Source organism: Candoia aspera, chromosome 1 (genome assembly GCF_035149785.1).
Source record: "Candoia aspera isolate rCanAsp1 chromosome 1, rCanAsp1.hap2, whole genome shotgun sequence".
Classification (NCBI taxonomy): Eukaryota; Metazoa; Chordata; class Lepidosauria; order Squamata; family Boidae; genus Candoia; species Candoia aspera.
In genome coordinates, this window is record NC_086153.1 from 60,258,002 (window position 1) to 60,281,271 (window position 23,270).

The window sequence follows — 23,270 nt, forward strand, 5'->3', positions numbered from 1 at the left end:
AAGAACAGAAAGTCTTGTGGCACTCTAAAGACTCATGTTTATAATCAAAACATTCTCTTCAAATACTGAGAAGTTTTGACAATTAAAGTATCAGAGCCTCAGTTATTACAGCATCACTGACAATATTAGCCCTTGTCCCCAAAGCAACGCAACAGATCCTGGCCTTGGCTCACTATTTTCTCTACTGCAAAACCCAGAAGAACAGCGAGAGTCAGGGCTGATCAAAGTAGACAGAGAGTCTGCTAATAACCAACTTTATTAGGGCATAATCAGTCGCTTACTTCATCAGATAGGCCCTTAGTCTCAAAAGATGTCGCAAGACAATGATTCTACCTGAGGGAACCAAAATGCCTCTTTACTTGAGGGTTTTTGTTTGTTTTGAAGTAACTGGCCGGTGTTAATCCTTCTCGCAGCCCTAAGAGGACAGGAGAATGTTAATGTGGGCGTGGGTGTCACTCGCCAGGGCGTATTACGCAGGACCCCACCCACTTCAAGGTAAGAATTAGTATATATCTCAGTTATCTGCGCTGTTTGCAGCTCACCCCACCCAGGCGGTGGCAGTAGCAAGCCTAGCCGTCCCACAAGCTGGCACAGTGGGGTGGGCGTTCCGTACCTAAAGACCAAGCGTACAGTAGGGCCACGCTTCAGCTGCGAGAGCGCCGCCGAGTGCGCGGGCCGAGGGGAAGTCCAGCCGGAAGCGCGGGTTTTCGCCCGGAGCCGCGGTGGTTTCGATCAACCCGGCGAAGAGCGCGCCGAGCCGGGCACCACGAGGGGTCCTCGCCCGCCACATGGACCAGGACTAAGTGGAGGGGCCCTCGCTCTTTTGGGCGCTGCTGCTGGGACTGCCGCCGCTGGCGGCAAGCTGGAAAACGCTCCGCATGCGCCGCTCGAAGAGGCGAGTGGGAGAAGAGAAGGGCTCCAAATTCAAACGACGGATGCGGCGAGGAAGCCGTAGGAGCAGCCCGAAGCAAACTGCTCGAGGAGCAGAGCAATAACAGGGACAAGAGACGGGGGTGGGAGGAGAGGAAAATAAAAATAGGAGTTGGGGGAGGAGGAAGGGGTGGGAAGCAGAGGCCGGGTAAGGAAAGAGTGCGCGCAAGCGAGGATCCCTGGCACTCTCTGCAGACGGAGCGTGGATCTCCTCCTCGCTCATTGCTTTCCTGCCGAGGCACCCCCGAGTCATTTCCTCTCCCTTCCGCTGGAGCTGAGGCTACCTTCAGTGCACCGCCATGGTAGACAGGGGTCCTCTGTTGACGTCGGCTATTATTTTCTACCTGTCCATCGGAGCGGCTATCTTCGAAGTCCTGGAGCATCCTTATTTGCGACAGGCGGCCGAGGGTTATAAGCTGAAGAAGACTGAGCTCCTGAAAGAGTTTCCCTGCCTGGGCCAGGAAGGACTAGATAAAATCCTGCGGGTGAGTTTTAAAAAAAGTTCCTTCCCGCCATCTCTTCCGACTCGCACAAAATGAGTTGTCTCCTTTCAGAGTGCATTGTCTCCGGTGGCAGATTCTCAAAGGGCACTAGTTACATTGTAAGCTTAAGCAAATGGCACCTGCAGTAATTGAAATATACACTCATACACATAGCTGGCTTACCGTGCAATATGAAAAAAGAGGAATATTATCCCCTGAATGAGACACGATTGTATTTGTCTTGGAGGTAGGAGCCGGATCTTTGAATACAGTAAAAACATTGTTTAACTCTGACGGCCTATTGCTAGGTATGTGCCTCTTCCTGCGCTGAATTGCACAAACTTAACAGGCCATGAATAACATTCAGAGGCACTGAACTCTGCTATAGTGGACAGTAGGGACTGGCAGAACAAATACTGATCTCTGAAATTGTATTTAAAAACAGGTTACTTCAGAAGTGTCCAGATTCACCTGGCTTCTTCCCTTACGCTGTGAAAACCAAGCTGGTCATGTTTTAGTAGTGATTATTGTATGCTGTATTGGAACATTTATCTCATTAGCAGATGCTTTGTTTGCCGTTGCTTTTCTTTCAAATGCCGTGCAGTAACACTACCAACATTTACCTTGTGAGCAGGTGAAGAGAATTGCATTTATGTCACTAATGTGCAAGGGAGGCCAACTTTGTAATCAAATTGTAGTTTTAAGTTTTCTTGTAGTTCTTGAATGGTGACTTTTAAGATTCTTGCCAAAAGGAAAGGGTTATATGTCAATAGGCAGGTAAAATTTCTCATTGCATGGCTATGGGCAGGATAACCCCTGTTGGTGCATCTCTGGTTCTCATAAGGTCAAAGGTGAGCTGTGAAATAATTCACTGGAAATTATCTGCTATGTGGCACATGAGTTATGCAATTTCTTGTCCCTTTAACTTGTTGTCTTTTCAAAAACGCTTGGGATACAGTGAAACATCTCAAGTGAGTAGATCTCAGAGAGCTTAGACTCTAAGAACTGGGTTGACTGGACTTCACAAGGATCTGAAAAACAAAGGACGGTCCTGAACTAACGCTTACTTCCCTTGATCCTTTGTTTTGCCTGCTTCTTCTTATCTATCTATCTATCAAGCTCCATTAAGTAGGAAAGTTTGTCTGACACTTGTGTTAAGTTCTGTTATACACAGAGGCCAGAGAGTACAATAAAGAATGCTTTATATTTGTAATGACTGAGTGAGTCACAATTTAGGCCTGCACTTCTAGCCTTTTGCCTTTATCACAGAAATGTTAGCCGTTCTGCTTTAAATGAATGTTTGGCATAAGTTTTTCTGGATTACAATCCAATTGTTGCAGTGTTTAAAGAATGTGAATCCTTTGGTTTTTTTAAAGATGTTACGCTCCTTAAGGAAAAGACACTTCCCTTTTTTCCTGTAAAAGAATGGCATGTTTGATACTGGCATACTGTATGTATATGTATGAGTTGATTATAGAAAAAAAATTGTGAACACCGGTGTACTATATGGCATCAAAATAGTTTTGTGACAGGGTGGACAATTCTAGAAGCTTTAATCCCAACAGTCTAGGAGAGCATGTGTTTGAGAAAGGCAGACTTAAGCTGTCCCTAAGAAATGAATGTTCCAAAATAAAATTAAATACCACTCCAGTGGAAATCCTCCACCTGTGCTTTAACATATTTGAGCTTCTGTGACAGAGGAGTACAACCTGAACCAGTTATTTGGTTTAGCCAAGGCTGCATGTTTGGAGTATTGTATGTTTCTACTCTTTCCATTCTTATCTAAAATGGAGTGGATTCACAGTTTGAATAAGGATTTCTGGAGGGAAGAGGGGCAAGGCCTTTGAATAGTTTTGTCATAATGCGGTCATATGTCACATTATGCATTCTATATGTAGCATCTTTCCCCTTGCAGAGTGCTTTATAATCCTTAAATTATCTTCATTGTGGCTTATGTCATGATGGCCATTAATACACCCTATTTAAGTTGAGTGAACTGAGACTGGGAGACTTTTTAGTCCAAAAGTCACCTGATTAACCTAAGCTAAATAAATCTACATGTCATAATCTGGGAGAACTGAGCTAATTATTTAGCATGATGGGGAAGCTCTGTTTCAGTCTATAAGATGAGTTAGATGACTCTGACTCCGAATTCTTATTCAAATTATTCTACAACTTGGTTTTCCTCTTGTCCGTTTGTAATTGAAAAAGACCTACATTTAGGACAGTGAAGTTCTTGAACTTTAATGCATTAAACAGTGCTACTCTGTTTGCTTGTTCTTTATAGACTTGTATTTTCTTGCCTTACACCCACGTGGGAGGATGCTTGGCAGACTTCCAAATTAAAACTCTTCTAGTGCATAACCTGCTGAAATGATTTGGGCACATATGCAGAACCACTCACACAAGTGATGGCTATTTCAAAGTTTTCAGAAAAGTTGCTTGCTCTGTTTAAGAGGCAAGTTTATAACTTTTAAAATGTAAATATTTACCTGAAAAGGAAGAAACCCTTCAGAAACCTCTACTTCTTAGCATTTCCTCTGCCTTCATTGCAGTTTCACAGACCATCTAAAATATACCAAGAAAGTTGGGGAAAGGATTCCTGAAGTAAAGTTTCAGAACCACTGATCTTACATCTGGTTAGTCTGTTGCTGCATATATTGCATAATTCTGATTTAAGTGAGGAGTCCATGCCACTTAATTGCATGAAATGATCATGTAATCATGCTATGATTATTAAGACTTTCAAACTTGTTGTGTTGCAAGTATGCTTTTTCACACACAGTATGTTTTCTGATTTAGTAAGTCCTGAGTTTTGTTTTTTTGCAGTACAAATTGATAATTTGATTTCCATTTCCATTAATGAAAATTTTGGACACTTTCTGTTTGAGTAGCTAGAACTTCTAGGCTTTTTTTAAAGTTCTTAAGTGAATCCAGAAGTTCTGCTGGTATGACTATCTCCTCTTCCCTTTGCTCAAATTGTGCCACACCCATGATTGAATCCCTTAGTAGCTCTCATATACAGCTTGGACACAACTTGTTTCTCGTTTTGTACAATTGCACTCTGTTCTGCATATACTGTACTGTTACCTACTTTTGTTTACTCCCTCAATTTCTGTGAAGCCTGTTTCTGGTTTCCAGCTATATATCCTCTTTTTTAGCCTACTTAACTTCCTCCTATTTTATTCTAAAATTCCTGGAAGCTACAAATAAGCTATTATTTTTCCTTCCCCCCCACTTTAAAATGGTTATGTTTCTATAAAAGCATATGTTCAAAAGCTAACACTAGAAGGTATTAGTTTGAGTATGGAAGGGCTTTATTCCAGTTCTGAGTTTCTGCAGAAAATCCATTCCTAATTAGTCTTTAATCACATACCAGGAAAATGTGAAAGATGGTGCTTAAATACAACAGAATACTGTATTTCTATGGCTTTCTACTTTACAGCAGGTACTACTGGAGTTTTGTGTTTGTGTCTGTAATTAATTTTCCTTAACAGATAATCTGTTACATTTATATGCTGACAACGAAGTAACATAGACATGACTTGTAATGCTAAAATGCTCCTTATTTTGTTGGTTCGTTGAGTCATAAAATGTAACCGTTAGCTGGTTTCATTTCCTGTAACACAAAATTTAAACTCTTTTATTTAAAAGCACAGGTGCATTCCTCAGTCTTAAGGATGTTTTGAACTTCTAAATAGGACTATTAGAAGATATATTTTTTTTTTCTCTGTATGTCTACAGGGGTGGGTTTAAAATAGCAGCATAATCTTATGCATGTTTATTTTGGAACATTTCCTACTGATTTTAGGAGGAGTTATTAACTAGTAAGTATGCACAGGGTGGCAACCTTATTGGGCATGAGCTTCTGAGGATTAGATCATGTTTTCTCAGATGTATGAAGCATTATCAGTTAGAAATTGCATTGGGTGCAGGAATGTATTTGTGTTTTGTGAATACTGGGCCAGAAAACCACAAAACGTAAGAATTGTGGGACCATGACCTTTTCATACAGAGCAATGTATGAAAGGTAACATCAAAGTTAGCTATTCACTGTGCTAATGTTATTTTTGTAGGGTTTTTTTAGTTTTCTGGGCTCACTACAGAAATGTTAATGCTTTGTTCCTGCCTTTTGAATTTCATGGTTCTTTGCTTACGCTTTCCCTCTCCCACCTCAGTGTCTTAGTAACATGTTAAACCCAAATCAATCAAACTACCTCATGGAGTAACCTGCCAAAATTTCAGGTGCCATTTTAAAAATTTGTTTCTGAAGAGTGAAGACTCAAGTATAATAGCACTATTGGAACAAAAGCTTCTCCAGAACTTTGTTGGCCTTCTATCAAAGATGATTATGAATGCAAACTTGCAACATCTGATTACTTCATATTGTCAAACATAGTTACCATTTGTGAAACTGAAATGAGAGGCAGTCCTTAGAAATATGTTTGTAAAAACAGTGACATAAATTCAAAAATAGACTAGTTATAGCATACTCACTCTACTGATCAAGGTAACATTGTTTAGTCAAGAATCTCAGCATACCCCATAGAGGGTTTATACTTTCTTACATGAAAAAAATTAGCCAGGGACTTTTTTCACACTTGATAAATTGATAAACTGATGCAATTTCTACTTTGTCAGCACTCAACCACTAGGAAACCACTTGATTTCTTTTTTCCTAGCTTCCTTTTCAGATTGATACTGCTAACTAATGGGATGACATACTCTGTTATTTAGAATGTGAGCAAGTTAAATTTTCTGCACATCTCCAGTTATAAGTTAAATGCACGCCCGTCTATCTTTGTGCACAGCTTTTTCTGGTCGACAGGAAACTTGCTGTATGCCACTAGAGCACTTTAGCCTGCTTTAATTTTGTCACAGCATCATTTGCATGTTGCGACACTTCCCATCACAGCTTGCAGAAAATTGATACAGTATTGCCCACTTTTTTCTCCATTTCCCATCTTGTATTTTTTAAAACAAGGATGTGCTTGCCAGTTAGTAATTTTTTTTTACATGGGTGTACTTGAATTCGATCAACTTTTATCCTGCTGTGACAATTGAACAGAAGTGTGTGTGTGTGTGTGTGTGTGTACATACATGTACATATGTACTTGTGTTTAATTAAACACATTGCATCAGTGCTGGTGGTTGAATAAGCAAGCAGGCAGGCACATTATAAATCAGTTTCGTGGAGCCAAGCTGGGAGGAGTTTCTCCGTCTTAGCAAAAATGAATAGGCTTTTGTGCTCTTCTCAGTTGAATATCTTGGTGAAGGAATATTTATTAGCATTGTCAACGAGATGATCCCAGTGACAATCAGAATAGCATGGAAATGGGAGGACATTCCCTAAAAAGTGGGGGAGCAGGAGAGAGATTATCATATTGTCATGACTTACAACTTGATCATTTTTAGAGAAAGCTTGGTCTTCCTTAAACTGGATAACAGGCATAGTATTGAAAACTTATTTTAGTGCACCTGTCTGTTGAAAAGGCCTTTAGGAAATTATATTTGATTTCTGATATTTTTTTTAAAGTATGCTGTATAATTACAGTTCCAGTTCTATCTCAAAATGTGTTGTCAGTACTTTGAGAGAAATATTTGATTCATATGTGGACATATGGGAGAGGGAAAATCTGGTTATGTTTCTCACCTCTTAGGTTTCCTAAGGGAAGACTTTAAAATGCTGCTGCTGCTGATGATGATTTTGTTATTAAAAATATTCTGGGAACTTTTATATGAAGTGTACACCTTACACAATGAACAAAAACATGCTTTCCCCCAGAAACATGCAATTTGTAGACCTAAAAATATTGATAGGATTCTATGCTTCCTAATTCAAATGTCTATTTCCTAGACATTTGACCCATTTTTTTTAAAATCCCAATTCTACGTTTTATAGCGTAGTAGTGAACAGCATTAGGTGTTCTGGCATTGCCACTGAAAAGCGTGAGATTGCCTCTTCAGTTGATCAGTTCATAGTACAACCAATGATATGCTACTCAATACTTTTACTTGAGTAGGTTTCAGATGTCTTAAGATAGTACTATTAGCATTTTTCTCTGTGTTCAAACAGCATGATACTGTCACTAGGCAAATGTAATGCTTTTATTGGCAAGATAGGCCACTGCAATTCAGAATTCTGTCAAAATGTAAATGTAGAAGAGTCATAAACAACTGGTTTCCCTTCAGGTCATCCCTTTCTTCAGTACATGTATCATTAACGATTTGAACAGGATCTTCCATTGAGGAGTTAAACAGCTTGAGGTTTTTGTTAAACTTGCAGTGAAGCTAATCAGCTTCAGTCCCACTATCTGCCCACTAGTAGCTGGATGATCACTTCCTGTCTCATGTGCTAGAGTGCATGTTATCTGGTGGGGACAGGGTGGAACAACTCCAGCATAGATCTTATCCTCTTTCCGCTACATGAGTTGGGCAATAAATAACTGTTCTTGAATTAAGAGTTACAAGATTATTTCATAAGATGGGTAGTAGTTTGATTTGATGGTGTGCATAAAGTCTGCTTCAGCCCCATGCCTAAAAGAAGCTTGGTTCATGCATGATTCTTACGAAAGTAGATTACATGTGGAAAGTGGATATGGAGCCCTGTCCCCAGGACCATGTAGCATCTTAGCCTTTCTCCTTACATGTTTGGCATAGGTACCTGCAGGGAAAGGCCTAGGAGCTTACGTTTACCATGTTCTGTGCAGCTGGATAGTGAAATGCAGACTTTTCTCAATGATGCAACTGTGCTTAAGAAATTAGTCCTGGTGTACATGAAGAAGCAACTACATACCTTTTCCATTAGTTATGCTCATTTGTGAAACTAACATGTGAATATGACTTTATTTTCCATTAATCTCTGGATTCCATAAAGCACACAAGAAATCTTGTGATGTATTCATACAGTATACTGATGTCATGAGAATTCTTGCATATTACATGACATCCAACCACTGAAAGCTCGCACTGTGATGATCTTGTGCCTATTAATCTTGTAAGTTTTTGAGTTGGAATATCTATAAATCGCTTTTTAGGAAAACCATTTGACTTGTCAGTGCTGTCCTCATCCCCCCAACCCCAAACTGGAAGTGTGTGCATAGACAGGTTACAAAGCTTTATTTTTAGGAAAACCATTTGACTTGTCAGTGCTGTCCTCATCCCCCCAACCCCAAACTGGAAGTGTGTGCATAGATAGGTTACAAAGCTTTATTTATTTATTTATTTATTGTCCTAATTTAAAGAGCAGCAGCATCTTTTCGAACAAGGGATAACTATTCTTTTAAAGCTTTACTCATACTTCCACAATACCCTTCATTCCAGCTCCTGCCAGTCATGTACTAAGGTAGATGAATCCAGAGCAGAGCAACTTGCATTACAAACAGTGAATTAAGGACAATAGTTTTCACAGCCTATTACGATAGACATACCATACCATCGATTGTCTCATTTGGATAAGACTGTAGGGTGGGGAAAGCAGCAGCTGCAGCAGCTACAGTTAATTTTAAATGTGAATAACAAGTTTGTGGTTCCTTAAAAAAAAGAGGGTTCCGTCTTTGACAAAGCATTATCTTGTCCTACATTTGATTTACTTCTGGGTATTTTTAAATTTAAAAAAAATCCCAAGGTCTGGGTCCCAAGTAAATGTGTGTTGCACGATGTAAGTATCTTGTATTCTCTTTTGGAATTGAAGCAGTATATTTTCCAAACCAAACCTGAATAACTTCCATTTACAAATTGGAACGAGTTATCAGGAAAACTTCTGGCCAAGGACAACGCCCTAAGTGATTGGCTATTTCTGCCCTCTGCTCTATGAAGTCCATTCCTTTTGATTATATACATCAGTTTAAAATGTTGAGGGAGTATTGTATCACAAGTGCAGTTTTGCTAAGCTTTCAGTGAGATTTCTCAGTGCTACTTTCCCAGGGTCATATAATTAAAATAATGTTAAACAGTGATACATTTTATCTTGAACTGAGATGTAAAACTAGTATAAAATGTGTGTGACAGTAGTAATCCATGAAACATTTAGGGAGTATTCAAGCTTTCATTTTGCAGACATCTTAAGAATTTATATCCAAGCCTCCTCTAATATGGGCAGCTGCCTCTTGGACTGAAGTCTGAACAGCTGCTGTCCCTTTTGTGACCAGCAACTATTGAGATGATCACATTTCAGACTTTATGATGCAACAACCCTTGCAGCTGCACTTGTTTCAAAAAAAGGGTGTTCCATTTTCAGTGGTTACTGAAAACGCAACTTGGCTAAGAGGGGGAAGTTTGTGTATATAGAGATTATTAAAATGGGGGCAAAGTGAAAGAGAAAAATGAGTAGAAATCTTTTGCTTCAAGCAAATGATGTCCTGTTTAAAAATGTAAACAGCAGCAGCTATTCCTTCCATGCTATCGTGTATACAAATATCTCTTAATATAAATGTGGTCAGCTTTCTTGGAGAACTTGTTGGTAAGAGATGATTATACGTAGTTTGTCAGGATAACATGCAACTGTGCTAATTATATGAAAAGTCAACCACAATTTGTGTGAAGCATGAAGTTTTGGGTGCTGAAGAATACTACATATAATTGTAATCCAGTGTTCAAATCAGGGCTGTTCATTTCTTCATTACTAACTGCTGAAAAGGTCCAGGCTTCCTTTAAAAGTTAGATTTATTATATACCCTGTTAGCTGAATTCTAATCAGAGCTTTGGTGGAGCATCCACTTGGGGAAGTTTTGCTTGTAAGATACTATGATTGGAAGTACTATGGGGCAGGCATTTTTTCTGGTGTCCTGTCACCTCTGGCCCCACACCCATCCCCGAGGGTCGTTGAAATGTATTCTGTTCATGGAAGAGAACTTGAAATCCAACTTAAAATCAGCTGCTTCTTTCTAATCATCCCAGTCAAAGATGTGAGTGGTAGATTGCACAATTTCAAGAAACTTGCCGAAATCTCTCAGTCTGAAATAACTGAGACTCATCCAAATGGTTGCAATAGTTAGAAGTCAAAAAGTTTATCAGGAAAGTGTTTTACAAGCATGTACTATGACTTGGTGCTCTCACTAGACAGCGAGTAGGGCTACAATATCTGGGCTGCAAAAATCGGGAAGCCTCTCAGTGACAACAAAGATTTAATCTGTACCTTTTTGCTGTTATCTAATGTTTGCAGCCCAGATTGAATAATCCTACAGGATATGTCAGATTTCACAAATCCCCCAAACTACTTGAGTAATATCTGCAAAATGTAGGCATTAACAATCAAAAGTAATTAAATATTAAATGCCAACCATGAATTCAAGTAACAGAAATAACTTTCCTTAGCCATTCTTCCCTGAGCACCCAGAAATCTGTTCAGAAGAGAGAGTAGAGGAAGGAGAAGCACATTTGCCTGAGCTAAAAGGCTTCTAATGTGAAGTTGGATGTAGTTCTAAATATATACGTTTTGTTAAAGTAACATGGTTAGAGCTCAGTATAGTAGTTATTTTAAACAGAAATTTGTAGAACTCTGTGAAATTTGCAAGTTGCTTTTCATTTCTTGATCTAAATTTCTTGGGTAGCAAAATACAATTAGCTTCCTAATTAACCAGAGCTTAATGCTGAATGTTAGGTGTGCTGCTGATTTTGGTTCTAGGGTAGACCCAAAAGGCTTAGGATGCAGTTCATTGCCCTGTCATGTGCTTACTCTTGTTGGCTGTAATCTTGTTTATGAACTGAAAAGTATTGAATGAGGACTATTTTTTAATCTAAATTAGGACATTAATTCTAGATAATAAAGGTTCTGTTATATGTAATGCATAATCTTAGGAACATGCAGGTGTCTCTGTTTGGACAGAATATATGCCTACGTATTTTTTTGAGGGCCTTTTGTGTTATTAAGGGATGAGGGATCACTATTTACTTTATTTAATGGAGGACTTGGAGATATTCCTTCTTGGCTGCATTTACCCACATATTAAACCCACACATGTTGTGTGTGTGTGGGTATGTGCCATCAAGTGTAAAGTTTATGAAAGCAGAATTAGATATATTTACCTCTATTGCAAATCTCTCTGCGAAGAAGATGGTGACTAGGAAAGGCTTATGCTGGGTGACCGGGAAAGGCTTATGCTGAAATGATTTTACTTAGAATAATACATTTTATTAGAATCATACACTTTAAAAAATGAGAGCAACTGTTAAAATATGATGCAATCTGAAAGCTACAGAAGAAAAAAAAATAGGAAGTGGCCTGTGTGTGGCAATTCATATATGGATTAAAATTGATTGCATTTCTGCTAATGTGCAATGTTACAACTGCAGTTTTACTGTTAATCAGTATGCACATCAGTATGCAAGTATTGTCAGGTAAACCTATTCCCCATGCTGTAATTTCATTTGTGTTGGCTAAAAATGTTTCTAAATAGGATTTTTTTAAGGCTCTAAAATAGAGAAATCTGAGTAGCTACTCTATGACACAGCAACCAATTTTGCATTACTTCACTTTTCATAGTTCGTTCAAACCTGTCTCCTTTTTAATTATACGGGAAATATTTAATCTTTCTTGATCTACACAGGATAGTTAGATGCAGGTTTTCTATGAAAATATGACTTGTTGTTATGTAACACAATAAGAGTGTTTATATCTACAGTGATCCATCCGAGCAGTTTCTCAGATTAATATATCCCTTTTAAAACATATTACTGATTTGTGTCTGTGTGTGTGTCTTGCTTTCTAGAACTTATAGTCCAATCCTCAGCAAATTTATTGTTATTAATGAAGCTTAGTATCAATCAAATGTGCATAAGATGGATTGTCTTCAGGATATATCTAAAACAATGATAAAAAAGTGGTCCAGTGCTTTTAAAAATCCATTAAGCTGACAAATTTCTTAGAAACTTTGGTAGAAGGCTTTTACTGTAATGCTGTACATATTCCCTTTGGCTTGCCACCAAATTTCATCAGTTTGAGAATCCCATTCATGGGTCAACAACTTACTACAACCACTGTTAAATAATAAAATTCTGTCCTTTTTTACTACTTAAAAATAGTATCTGTTAAGATTCATTGTCAAGAGAAGCTGTTCTCTTCAAGAATGCTGGTAACATATTAATAAGAGGTAGCTTCTGTGATTGGGGACAGCGAGAGAAAGCAAGTTCAGTCTTTTTGAGAAGCATAAAGCAAAGATAATTGTGTTTTCCTTAGCTTCTACTTATTGCTCTGAGATAACGCAGGTAGGTCAAAAGTTCAGGGATGACAGTCATTTCCTTGGGTGTGATCCAGCAGTCTGAGTCCTAGTTGATGCAGGATTGTCCAGAAAAGGTACTCAGTTTATGACTACTACAGAGCAGGATTCCACCCACATATTATGCTTATGCTGTCACATTTTGCTCCTCTTGTGAGGACAAATGTTTTACAAGTCTCTGTATGAGATATATGGATAATTTGCTTAAGAAGGTATCAATTATGTTTTAAGGTAATATTTTATCAATAACCATTGAGCTGTGCCTACATGAAGTTCTGTTACAGTCGCTGAACCTTTGTACAGTTTGCTAGCCAGCTAAGCTAAATTTAACACTGATGCTAAAACAGCATCTTTCCTCTGTTTATGTCATTTTACATTAATTGCTTTGTCTTCCCCACACTAAATAGTGGTAATTATCCATGGAATTAAAGTGACGTTTAGGTATCCTTAAGCTTGATGGTTAATGTCTTTAGTTTTGTATGCATATTCTAAAGCCATTTGTCCTGGTATTTCTTATCCTTTCTATCTCAGTTTATGTTGATTCCCTTTCTTGAAGCCTCAGTAATTCCAATATTCACTGCAGTGCTGATTTATCCCATATTACATGTAGCAAAATTCATTTATTAGGATTAAATAATGGAGTGCACCAAAGATGGACATTGAAATAAAACATACTAAGAAGGATCCCTCTCCCATTTTCTCCCAAATTGTGTCAGAAATAGAACTATGTTCACCACATTGTTCAGTCATATAACAAATAAATAAGAAAGCAGGCAATCTTTGCTCACATATTTTAGATTTCTGACTTCCCTACATGCTTTGTGACATTCTGTTAGGTAAGAAAGAGAGGCTGCTTCAAATGCAAGATCAGGTTGCTGCCTCAGTAATTATACAAATTAAAAATAATAAATAAGGCAGTCTAGTTTGCAGCCTTAAAATATCTGAACAGCAGTACTGTTACATAAATATTGAAAAACCATCAGAATGGGCAAAACTGCAGTGAGATCTTTGTATTAAAAAAGGTGTAATCTACATCAAGGTTAGGTATTCTACCTATACTGTTTTGAGTTGGAAATGGTACATATCTAGTAATTTGTTAATCTCTCTGCAAGCCCTACTTGTAGTTACTCAGAAATTGTTTTATTGATTTCAATCAGATTGCAGTCCTTATCTTTTTGATGAAAAATTAAAATTTACTTTTTCCACAGTGGTATCATTTGTAATGCTATGCACTGCATAGTAGCTGAATAATGAGAAAAGTCTACATTTAAAATTTTATTTTGATTATAACCTGACTCACAAAATCATCTAGTGCTGTGCATAAAATTATGTAACTAGACCTGTACAACTGAAAAGTTCATGCTTCAGCAGAGATATTGCAATATCACTGTGAACTTTGTTGCCATTCTTTGAAAAGATAAGTACAAATGGAATTGGTTGCTGAAATGAACAAATGGTATCTGATAGCAACAATCAGTTCTTTACAATATGCGGTGTAAGGAAAACTTAAGTAAGGCCTTAGCCAATTTAAACAGTAACCAAAGAACACAAATAATGTTAATACCTGTAATTTGAGCACTGCTTTTTTTTTCATTTTTCTTTGAGTGGAGCAAGAGAAATGGCAGCATGTTATTTAGATAGTTCTTGCAAAGAGCTGTAGTGCAGAGGGTTGAAATTCATATGTATGTTGTGTAAAGTTGTTGGATTTTAGGTCCGTGTGATGGGTCACACTCATTTTGATTAAGGAATAAGGCTGAGCGTGCTAGTTTTACCTCTTCATCCTCTTCTAATTAATATCTATGCATTAAGGGTAAATTATAGCGCTCTTTAAAAGTTTGTGAACTCTTTTGAATTTTCAATATTTCTGCATAAATATGATTAACCCAATTAAATGAATAAGTCAAAGACATTGCACTTGTTCATTTATTAATTCAGGAAAATTATCCAAAGCTGTATATTTGTGTGTAGCAAAAGGATGTGACCTCTCGGATTATCAATTCATTTGAAGGGGAAATTAATCAAGGGAGAGTATGGAAGGTCCTGCCTTATTTGAAGAACAGAATTCTGGGTATTCACTATCAAAGTCTGATCTTCACAGCACAGGTATGTGAAAATGTGTCATGGCTCAAACAGGAGATTTCTGAGGACCTTCAAAAAACTGTTGTTGATGCTCACCTGGCTGGAAAAGGCTACAAAACTATTTCCAAAGAGTTTGGACTTCACAGGCAGATCATGTATAAATGGAGGCAATTCAACACTGTTGTTCACCTCCCTACACTCTGAAAGGATTGAAAGCACTGACATTTACATTAAGTTATAATCTTAAAGAGAATTTTTATAAAATGATGTACTATCGGTATATGTCACCAGAGAAATTGTCTAGAACAGTGTTTCTCAATCTTGGCAATTCTAAGATGTGTAGACTTCAACTCCCAGAATTTCCCAGCCAGTAGATGGGAGTGTACTTTTGAATTATATGCAAAATTTTTGAATTTTATGATTTGATGAACAACTATAAATTGAGTGAGCATGGGGCACAGCAGAAAATACTACTCCTCTCTGTTGGAAAGGTAGTGTGGCCCCAGATTTCCTGCCTTGAATCAATGATATGTCATCACTTTCTGCTTATGAACTGATATTCTACCAGAGTAATGAAAAACCTGATCAATATTCAGAGTGGCAACGTTTAAAAACTGGACTGAATGACCTTATATATAATATGCTTTTGTTTGTTTTTGTTTTGTCTGTTGTAGCTTTTGCTCATTTATGGTCTATTTCACCCTCTTCATATGTTAAAGCAATAAAAACATATTCTGAGATACTTAGAAAGGATATGTCCTTCAAACAATGACAACTTATTAAAAATCATTCTATTACTGCGTTCTTTAAAGGGGCAGGAACATACATTTTGAGGAAGCATTTATAACTTCTGCCCTAACCTCTACTTATCAGTGAAGACGGGCTCATTTTTATGATGGCCATTGGTCCATGGTTAGCCTTGTTTCACTGAGTAACTGTTCCACACCCTTAGCAAAACAAAAAACAAAACTAATATTTATCCATTAAAATAGATGGGTGAGCTGAATTTGTATGCCAGTTAATATACAAGAGATTCTGTTGTTATTTCAAGAAGTGGCAAATCTCTGATCTATAGAGTATGTTAAGTTCAACCTAGTTGTAACAACAAATTTAGAGTAAACATTTCCCATTTGATTGAGGTTATCAGTAACCTCTGGGGTGGTAAAATACATAAAAGGATTCCAGCTCCACATAAGATTTTAAAAAGCTGGTGAGGAAGTCTTCAAGATTTATGGGACTAAATTTAGTGAAAAGTTACTTTGAAGCTTTTGGCTGAAACAAATAATCAAAACAGGAAATGCCTCTTGAATATATTTTGGTCAATAATACACTTAAAACATTTCATGCTGATGCTGGATTAGGTGTATGCAACTCGTTCTCAGATGAGAGTCTGTGAAATTTTTCAACTTTTAACTAATGATCTCTTATTTCCTAAATGCAATACAAAGGAATACTGAGGCATATCCTGGCTTTTTTTTTTTTCCTATTGTACCTTGCAGTTTTGCTTTTTCATAAATGCCAGGTAAATGAAAGTGTAAAATCCCAGTAGATGGTAATGACTTCTAGCATCTTGTCTCCTAGCTTGAGTTCATCTTTTGTTTTCTCTTATCCAAAGGTCATAGAAAATCGAAATGTGAAGTTGAACTTCCAATAGCATTTTAGGTGTGGGTAGGTGGGGAACCAGAGGAAAAAATATCAGCCATGCTGCATTAATTTTCTAGAATCACTGAGAGGTTGATACGTCAGTGCCTGAGGCTACTGACAAGAGTTGCTTCCCTGGTTACTTGCTCTTGACCCTGATCGTGTGCTGCTATGCAAACAGCTGTGGTCTGGGAGGCCAAATGAAGGTTCATAACATTTCCACTTATGTCTGGTACGGGAAACTGGGATAGGGAGTAATCAAGGATCATACGTTTATGATTTGGATATACTTTGAGGCAGCCATAATGCCTGGGAATGAATTTGCTTGTGCACATTTTACATATATCTGACCTTCTGGGAAATGCCAGGAAGGGTACTGACACCAGTTGCACTTAAGAGAGGTGCAGGTTACATCATCTCTGTTCTTGTGCCTTTTTGCAACTTTTACTTGGTCCATCCTTAAATATTTGCCCAAGTCCTTTTCTGTGATGCTTATCTTGAAAAATAGTTAATGTCCTGTGGTTCCTCACACTTGTGGGAAGAGAAGCATCTGCCTCAGTGGTGAGCTACTGTTGTTCCATGGATTTTTGGAGATCCATATGGATACCTGTCATCCAATTCCTGGATTCCCTTCATCTTTCTCTTATTTGATCACTCTTTCCCTCTCAAAGGAGCTTGTGATGAAATCAAAAGAAAGACTGCATTGCAGGTGGCTGGACACACTTGCTGTCCTACTATTTTGTTGTGTTGCTACTGTCTTCTGTTTAAAATAACTGAAGGTTTTTAAAAAAGCTGCTGAGAGATGAACAATACTATAAATTTTCACCCAATTCCATATCTACATCTCATAGTTTTGGAAAGTTTTGTGGAAATTGGCTAATTTATTGATATTAGGATGTTTCTGTGCTTAGATGTCTGAGGTACAGAATTTTTCATATCTTAAACTAGCAGGAGATTTGGAAGCAAGTGTGAAAAAGCACATTTTAAACCTGAGGAAAGCATGAACGTAAACCAGAATATATTCACTTTTAAAATGTTTCAGATAATATACCATATTTCTTACTTTCCTCCTGGGACTAATAGCAGCTTCAATTTGGACAATTCTGGATTGTCATCATAAACATTATGGCTACAGCCCAACATGGTGAATCTAAAATAGCCTGGGTTGTACATACATTGTCCATTTTTTTTTTTTTAAATGAAGCTCTGTAGCCAAATTGGGGAAGGGGGAAGAGACTTGGAATGTTGTATGTGCACATGATTCTTTCCTTCAATCCGGCACCTTCCACTTGCACATCATAAAGCTCTGTAAATTCCCTGTTTTATGTAACACTGGTGGTCAAATTTTATGTTGCACGTTGCTCGTCTGGTGCAGTCTCCATTTACAGAATATGGGAAAAGATAATTTGGAATGTTTTGATTGTTGAACAAATATTTTATGCTGACAGTATTCTTTATGTGTTTCCCTGTTAACTAAAAAACTTTATGATCTAAGTAGCGATAGAAATACTATTATAGAAGAGACTGAATGTATGAAACTAGTTTATATGCATACTGGAAAAAATCTTTATGCATGCAGAACTTGTGAAAGTTTTTTGATTGTGTAATATGAAAACAGAAAGGGAAAAAGGAAGAAACAAGAACTGAAGTGTGGTTAAACTGCGCATTAAAAGGGGGAGCCAGCTACAGCCTAACCTTGGTATCCAGATCATATTGTGGAAAGTCCATAAGCTCCATCACTCGTCTTCAGTGTAATTCTTGAAATAAATTTGCTAGCTCTTTGCAATTTGACTGCCCTTTCAGCTAAGAACTGATGCTAGGACAGCAGTATTCTGTAATCTTACACATATCACCACATAAGCCTCATTGAATTCAGAGAGATTGAATTCTGAGTACACTTTTATAGGATTATACCAATGAATTAAACCAAATGCAGTAACTAGAGTAACACAGGTGGCTTAGTTTTTTAAAATTCACATTTATGCAGACTAGAACAAAGTCTGCCATACTGCCTGAGTTCCAAATATAGGGCCAAGTTTTATAGTAGTTTGTACCAAAACACATTATGAATCCTGAAGGAAGATGTAAACTTAAATCTGTGAATTGGCTTTGTTTCCAGTAGAAATAAAATTGTATCCATTACATATCACAATATTGATAAGTAACTAGAAACAAGTCACTGGAATTCAGATGTCAGCTACTAATTAACCATTACTAAAGTAGCTCATTTCCTGTAATAATCTGCCCAATATTGGGAAAAACATCTATGACAATGGAATATGATAATGGAATATGAACCTCATGGTATTCATACTATATGAGATGGCTTAATTGTGTCTGCAGTTTAAAAAGAGGACCAAAAATCCTGGCATATCAGAATAGCAAGCAAAACCATTATCTCCCATTTTAACAGTTTGATACAGGATTGAAAAAATGGGCAAAATGTTTATAGTCTTCCTGCCCCCACACAGTCAGTTCTGTGCAATATGAAGAAATGGATTTTGTTGTGGTCGTCGTCTCTAAAATGGCAAAGTGTTTCCAGTTCCAAGTTTGCTTGACAGCCCACAGTGCACTGTGATTCCTCTCAGTTTATGTGTACTTTGCTTTAAATACCTACTTAATTTGCTTCATTGGCCTCAGTAGTAGCAGAGTAAGAAAAAAGTGCTCAACAATGATGGTTGGGACTCCTAATAGGATGCTCTTGGGGCCCACTGTAGAGGAGACTACATCTCAGATGCATGCCTTGTTCCCTGCTCCACCAAAAATTACTTTAATTAAAACCTAAGTGCCATCTACTGGGGCCATGGCACTTTGGTTATATGGCCCCAGGAGATGGCACTTAACTTTTGTATTGGTATTTAATTAAAACCTATGGTGGCAACTCAGTACTTTCTTTGGAAGTGGGCCTACCTGCCAGGGAAAAACAACATCTTGAGGACTAGAGAGGACATTGGGGGGGAACACATTCACCAGTTTGCCATGTAACTGACCGTATCTGCCATGGCAGCCCTTTGGTGAATTGGCAACTCTCCCCTATGTCAATAATTTTGTGAGTCTACAAATTGCAGATGTAATCCCCAGTCCCAAAGGGCTGGGGACTCCTGAGTTAAATTCTGAGAAAACACTGGTGAATAGGCCCCGGGGGGGAAAGGAGAGGGAGGTTTGAGCAGTACTTTAAACAGCACAAAATGTAACTCTCCTAAAAGTATTCACTGGTAAACTTTCAGGCAATCCTATATGGAATGCTATAGTCAAACACTTATTTTATGCCTTCAATGTAGCTCTTTCCTGGCACTGAGAGACTAATGTTATTGCTGCTTGTGTTGTTGATCCTACTTGTATTGGCATGTAAACCTCCTTATGCCAAGGGGTAAAACTATTAACATAATATAGTGAAACCTGTTGGAGCTATAATGTAACAAGTTTTATATGTCCATTGTAATATTCTGCTTTATCTGAGCTGGTTAGAATTTTGACTGCACCGATATAATTTCAGAAAATAGTACGGTAACAACTGTACAGAAAAACAGCAGCCTTTCATGAGAAAACTTGCTGAGCTTTGTCAGCTAGTCACATAATTGTTCTAAATGTTAAGGGATGTACCACATACCTTTCAAGGAAGTTTAGAGCCATTGGGGTTGCTGAGAGTCAGAAGGTATTTATGGCAAACCCTTGCTTTCATGAACCTTGATTCGGAGGACTTTGGATATAGCAGACAATATTTAGATTTTAGTCAGTAGCAGACTCGTCTAAAGCAACAGTCAAGGTCATTATTTGGCATATCAGTGCAGATCATGCTCAAGCATTTTACATATGTTTTATGAATTCAGGAAACCCCTTTGCCATTTAACAAGCAACTCCAGTGGAAGGCCCTTTTCCCATTAGTCTGTTAAATTGAGGATTTACTTTATTGTTTTGTTGAAGCCTTAAAAACTGTTCAGAAGACTGGCCAGTGTTTCCAGAATTCAGGGTTTTAGCTCTCCCGGCCACTTCCCAAAATACTGCCTGTGATTTATTCTTTCAGTAACTTGTACAGTGAGAGTTCACAGACCCAAAATAAGTCTTTCCATACAGTGCTTGCTTGTATGAATGCTAAATTGTTCTATGTTCCTTCAATACAGTACAGAAATTTTTCAGCTCAACTCCACTACATACTTTTGCATTATGTAATAATTTTTTTTCTATTCTGTAATTTTTTTTTTATTTTAATCTCAGAGTGATAAGGTTATATATGCCAAGTCTGTCTCAAGATTATGTATCCTAAGGCATTCAGTGCAGCAGATGGCATGGCTAAAAGACAAGATTTATTTTCAGAAAAGAATCCTGTTGGACTGTATTCCTATAACTAGAATTTATTTAAACTTAACCCATATTTCCTTAAAGGCTTAGGGTGGATTACAAGAATTATAAAGCATGAAACTCAAATTATAAGGTCTCTGTGATTTAGTTATGTGAATGGATTGCCATGTGGCTTGAAACATGTGTTGGACAGATACTCATAGTTGTATAGTGGAAATCATTGTGGTTTTGCTGCTGCTTCCCATAATACACCATTACTTTACAAATCTATAGAACAGCTTCTTCAGTTGTCTCCTGATCAGACTGAAAATGACAAAATATAGCCAGTGTACTGAATTTCTGAGAATCTAAAGAAGTAGATTACTGAAGATGTTGCCTAGTCAGGCAACAAAACATCTGCAAGCAAACAACCAAGCTCAGAGAGCACCAAAGACTCCACAGTCTAAAGAAGTTTAGATATAATATTTTTAAAAGCCATGGTTTTTCAGTAGGGAATTTCCTACAAATAGCTATGGCTTAGTCGAAGCATGAAGTTTGCAAGAAAAGTCTATGGGGGAAATACTTTCAGCCAAGAAGAATACTAAATCTCTCCTATGGCTTTTTATAATTGCCATAAATGTACTCTTTTGATTTTTGTTTGGAGTTTTCAAATTAAAAAAAATTAAAAGAACTTTAGAAAAAAAGATCTAGATATCATAATGATAACTAGAGTCTCTATTAAAAGCAACAATAGGACAATGCTTGTTCTGTTCCATGATACAAATTGTCAGAAGTATCCTGAATTTTTATGGCTAGTCTGCACATTATGAAATTATTTTTGTTGCTTGAATCTCACGTTAAGATGTACTATAGCTAAAACATGTGGGAAATATAATGAAAGCAGTGTCAAGCAAGGCCACAGCTCATCCTAAGTCAAAGCATTCCAGTGGGGACCAGAGGGAGGTGCATCTTTGGCAGAGGAACAGCTGAGTGTAAACTTGTGAAATGTTGACACAGCAATGAAAAGAGTTGGCCCTGTAGCTTTCTCAGGATATGAACTGAAATGATAGGCTCTTCCTTTCCATCTGCTGATTTATGCTTTCCACCTCTTACCCTGCAACACAAACACTTAAAGATTGTTTCAGCTTATTTCGTGGATAAGAAATCAGAGTAAACCATTTGGGTGGAAACATTGTTAATGGTTAAAACTGACATAAATCAAATAAAGCCCAGTGAAATTTACTTCTGCTTAATACAGTTTCTCTAATCGAATAGCTAGCAGTAAAATAGAAACAAAAGCAGAGGTATGCCCATGTGCTTGTCGGAAGGTAATCCTTTTTCATATCTGTCTACACAGACTGTGCTGGTCCTAGTGTTTTAAAAACTGAAATGGCCAAAATGATGTCTAAATATCTTGCATAAGATATTTATATATTGAGGTAGTTTGGCTATTATAATAAATATAGCTTGCTGTGAGAGAACTAGTGTCAGTCTTAAGTTCACATATTCCTTTTATTTTCCTCACCTTTTAATTAAATGAATACCATTTGTGGCATTATAACTGTAGATACAGTGGGAACTTAGAGAAATAGCTCTTGCCATTCATACATGCAAGTACTTGTTGTTGTTTATTCGTTTAGTCGCTTCCGACTCTTCGTGACTTTATGGACCAGCCCACGCCAGAGCTTCCTGTCGGTCGTCAAGACCCCCAGCTCCCCCAGGGACGAGTCCGTCACCTCTAGAATATCATCCATCCACCTTGCCCTTGGTCGGCCCCTCTTCCTTTTGCCCTCCACTCCCCCTAGCATCAGCGTCTAGTCCAGGGTGTCCTGTCTTCTCATTATGTGGCCAAAGTATTTCAGTTTTGCCTTTAATATCATTCCCTCAAGTGAGCAGTCTGGCTTTATTTCCTGGAGGATGGACTGGTTGGATCTTCTTGCAGTCCAAGGCACTCTCAGAATTTTCCTCCAACACCACAGTTCAAAAGCATCGATCTTCCTTCTCTCAGCCTTCCTTATGGTCCAGCTCTCGCAGCCATCTGTTACTACGGGGAACACCATTGCTTTAACTATGCGGACCTTTGTTGTCAGTGTGATGTCTCTGCTCTTAACTATTTTATCGAGATTGGTCATTGCTCTTCTCCCAAGGATTAAGCGTCTTCTGATTTCCTGACTGCAGTCAGCATCTGCAGTAATCTTCACACCTAGAAATACGAAGTCTTTCACCACTTCTACATTTTCTCCCTCTATTTGCCAGTTATCAATCAAGCTGGTTGCCATAATCTTGGTTTTTTTGAGGTTGAGCTGCAAGCCAGCTTTTGAACTTTCTTCTTTCACCTTCATCATAAGGCTCCTCAGTTCCTCTTTGCTTTCAGCCATCAAAGTGGTATCATCTGCATATCTGAGATTGTTAATGTTTCTTCCAGCAATTTTAACTCCAGCCTTGGATTCCTCAAGCCCAGCATGTCGCATGATGTGTTCCGCATACAAGTTGAATAGGTAGGGTGAGAGTATACAGCCCTGCCGTACTCCTTTCCCAATCTTAAACCAGTCCGTTGTTCCATGGTCTGTTCTTACTGTTGCTACTTGGTCGTTATACAGATTCTTCAGGAGGCAGACAAGCTGACTTGGTATCCCCATACCAC

General features: G+C 37.9%; 1 protein-coding gene across 1 annotated transcript in view; it reads left to right on the forward strand.

The window, feature by feature from the left end:
* The first annotated feature begins 1,040 nt into the window (after positions 1-1,040).
* KCNK5 (potassium two pore domain channel subfamily K member 5) overlaps positions 1,041-23,270 on the forward strand; it is a 34,544-nt gene continuing 12,314 nt past the window's right edge. Inside the window, exon 1 of the mRNA XM_063304803.1 lies at positions 1,041-1,415. Coding sequence (XP_063160873.1) covers positions 1,230-1,415 — 186 coding nt within the window. The 5' untranslated portion in view covers positions 1,041-1,229. The remainder of the gene's footprint in view (positions 1,416-23,270) is intronic.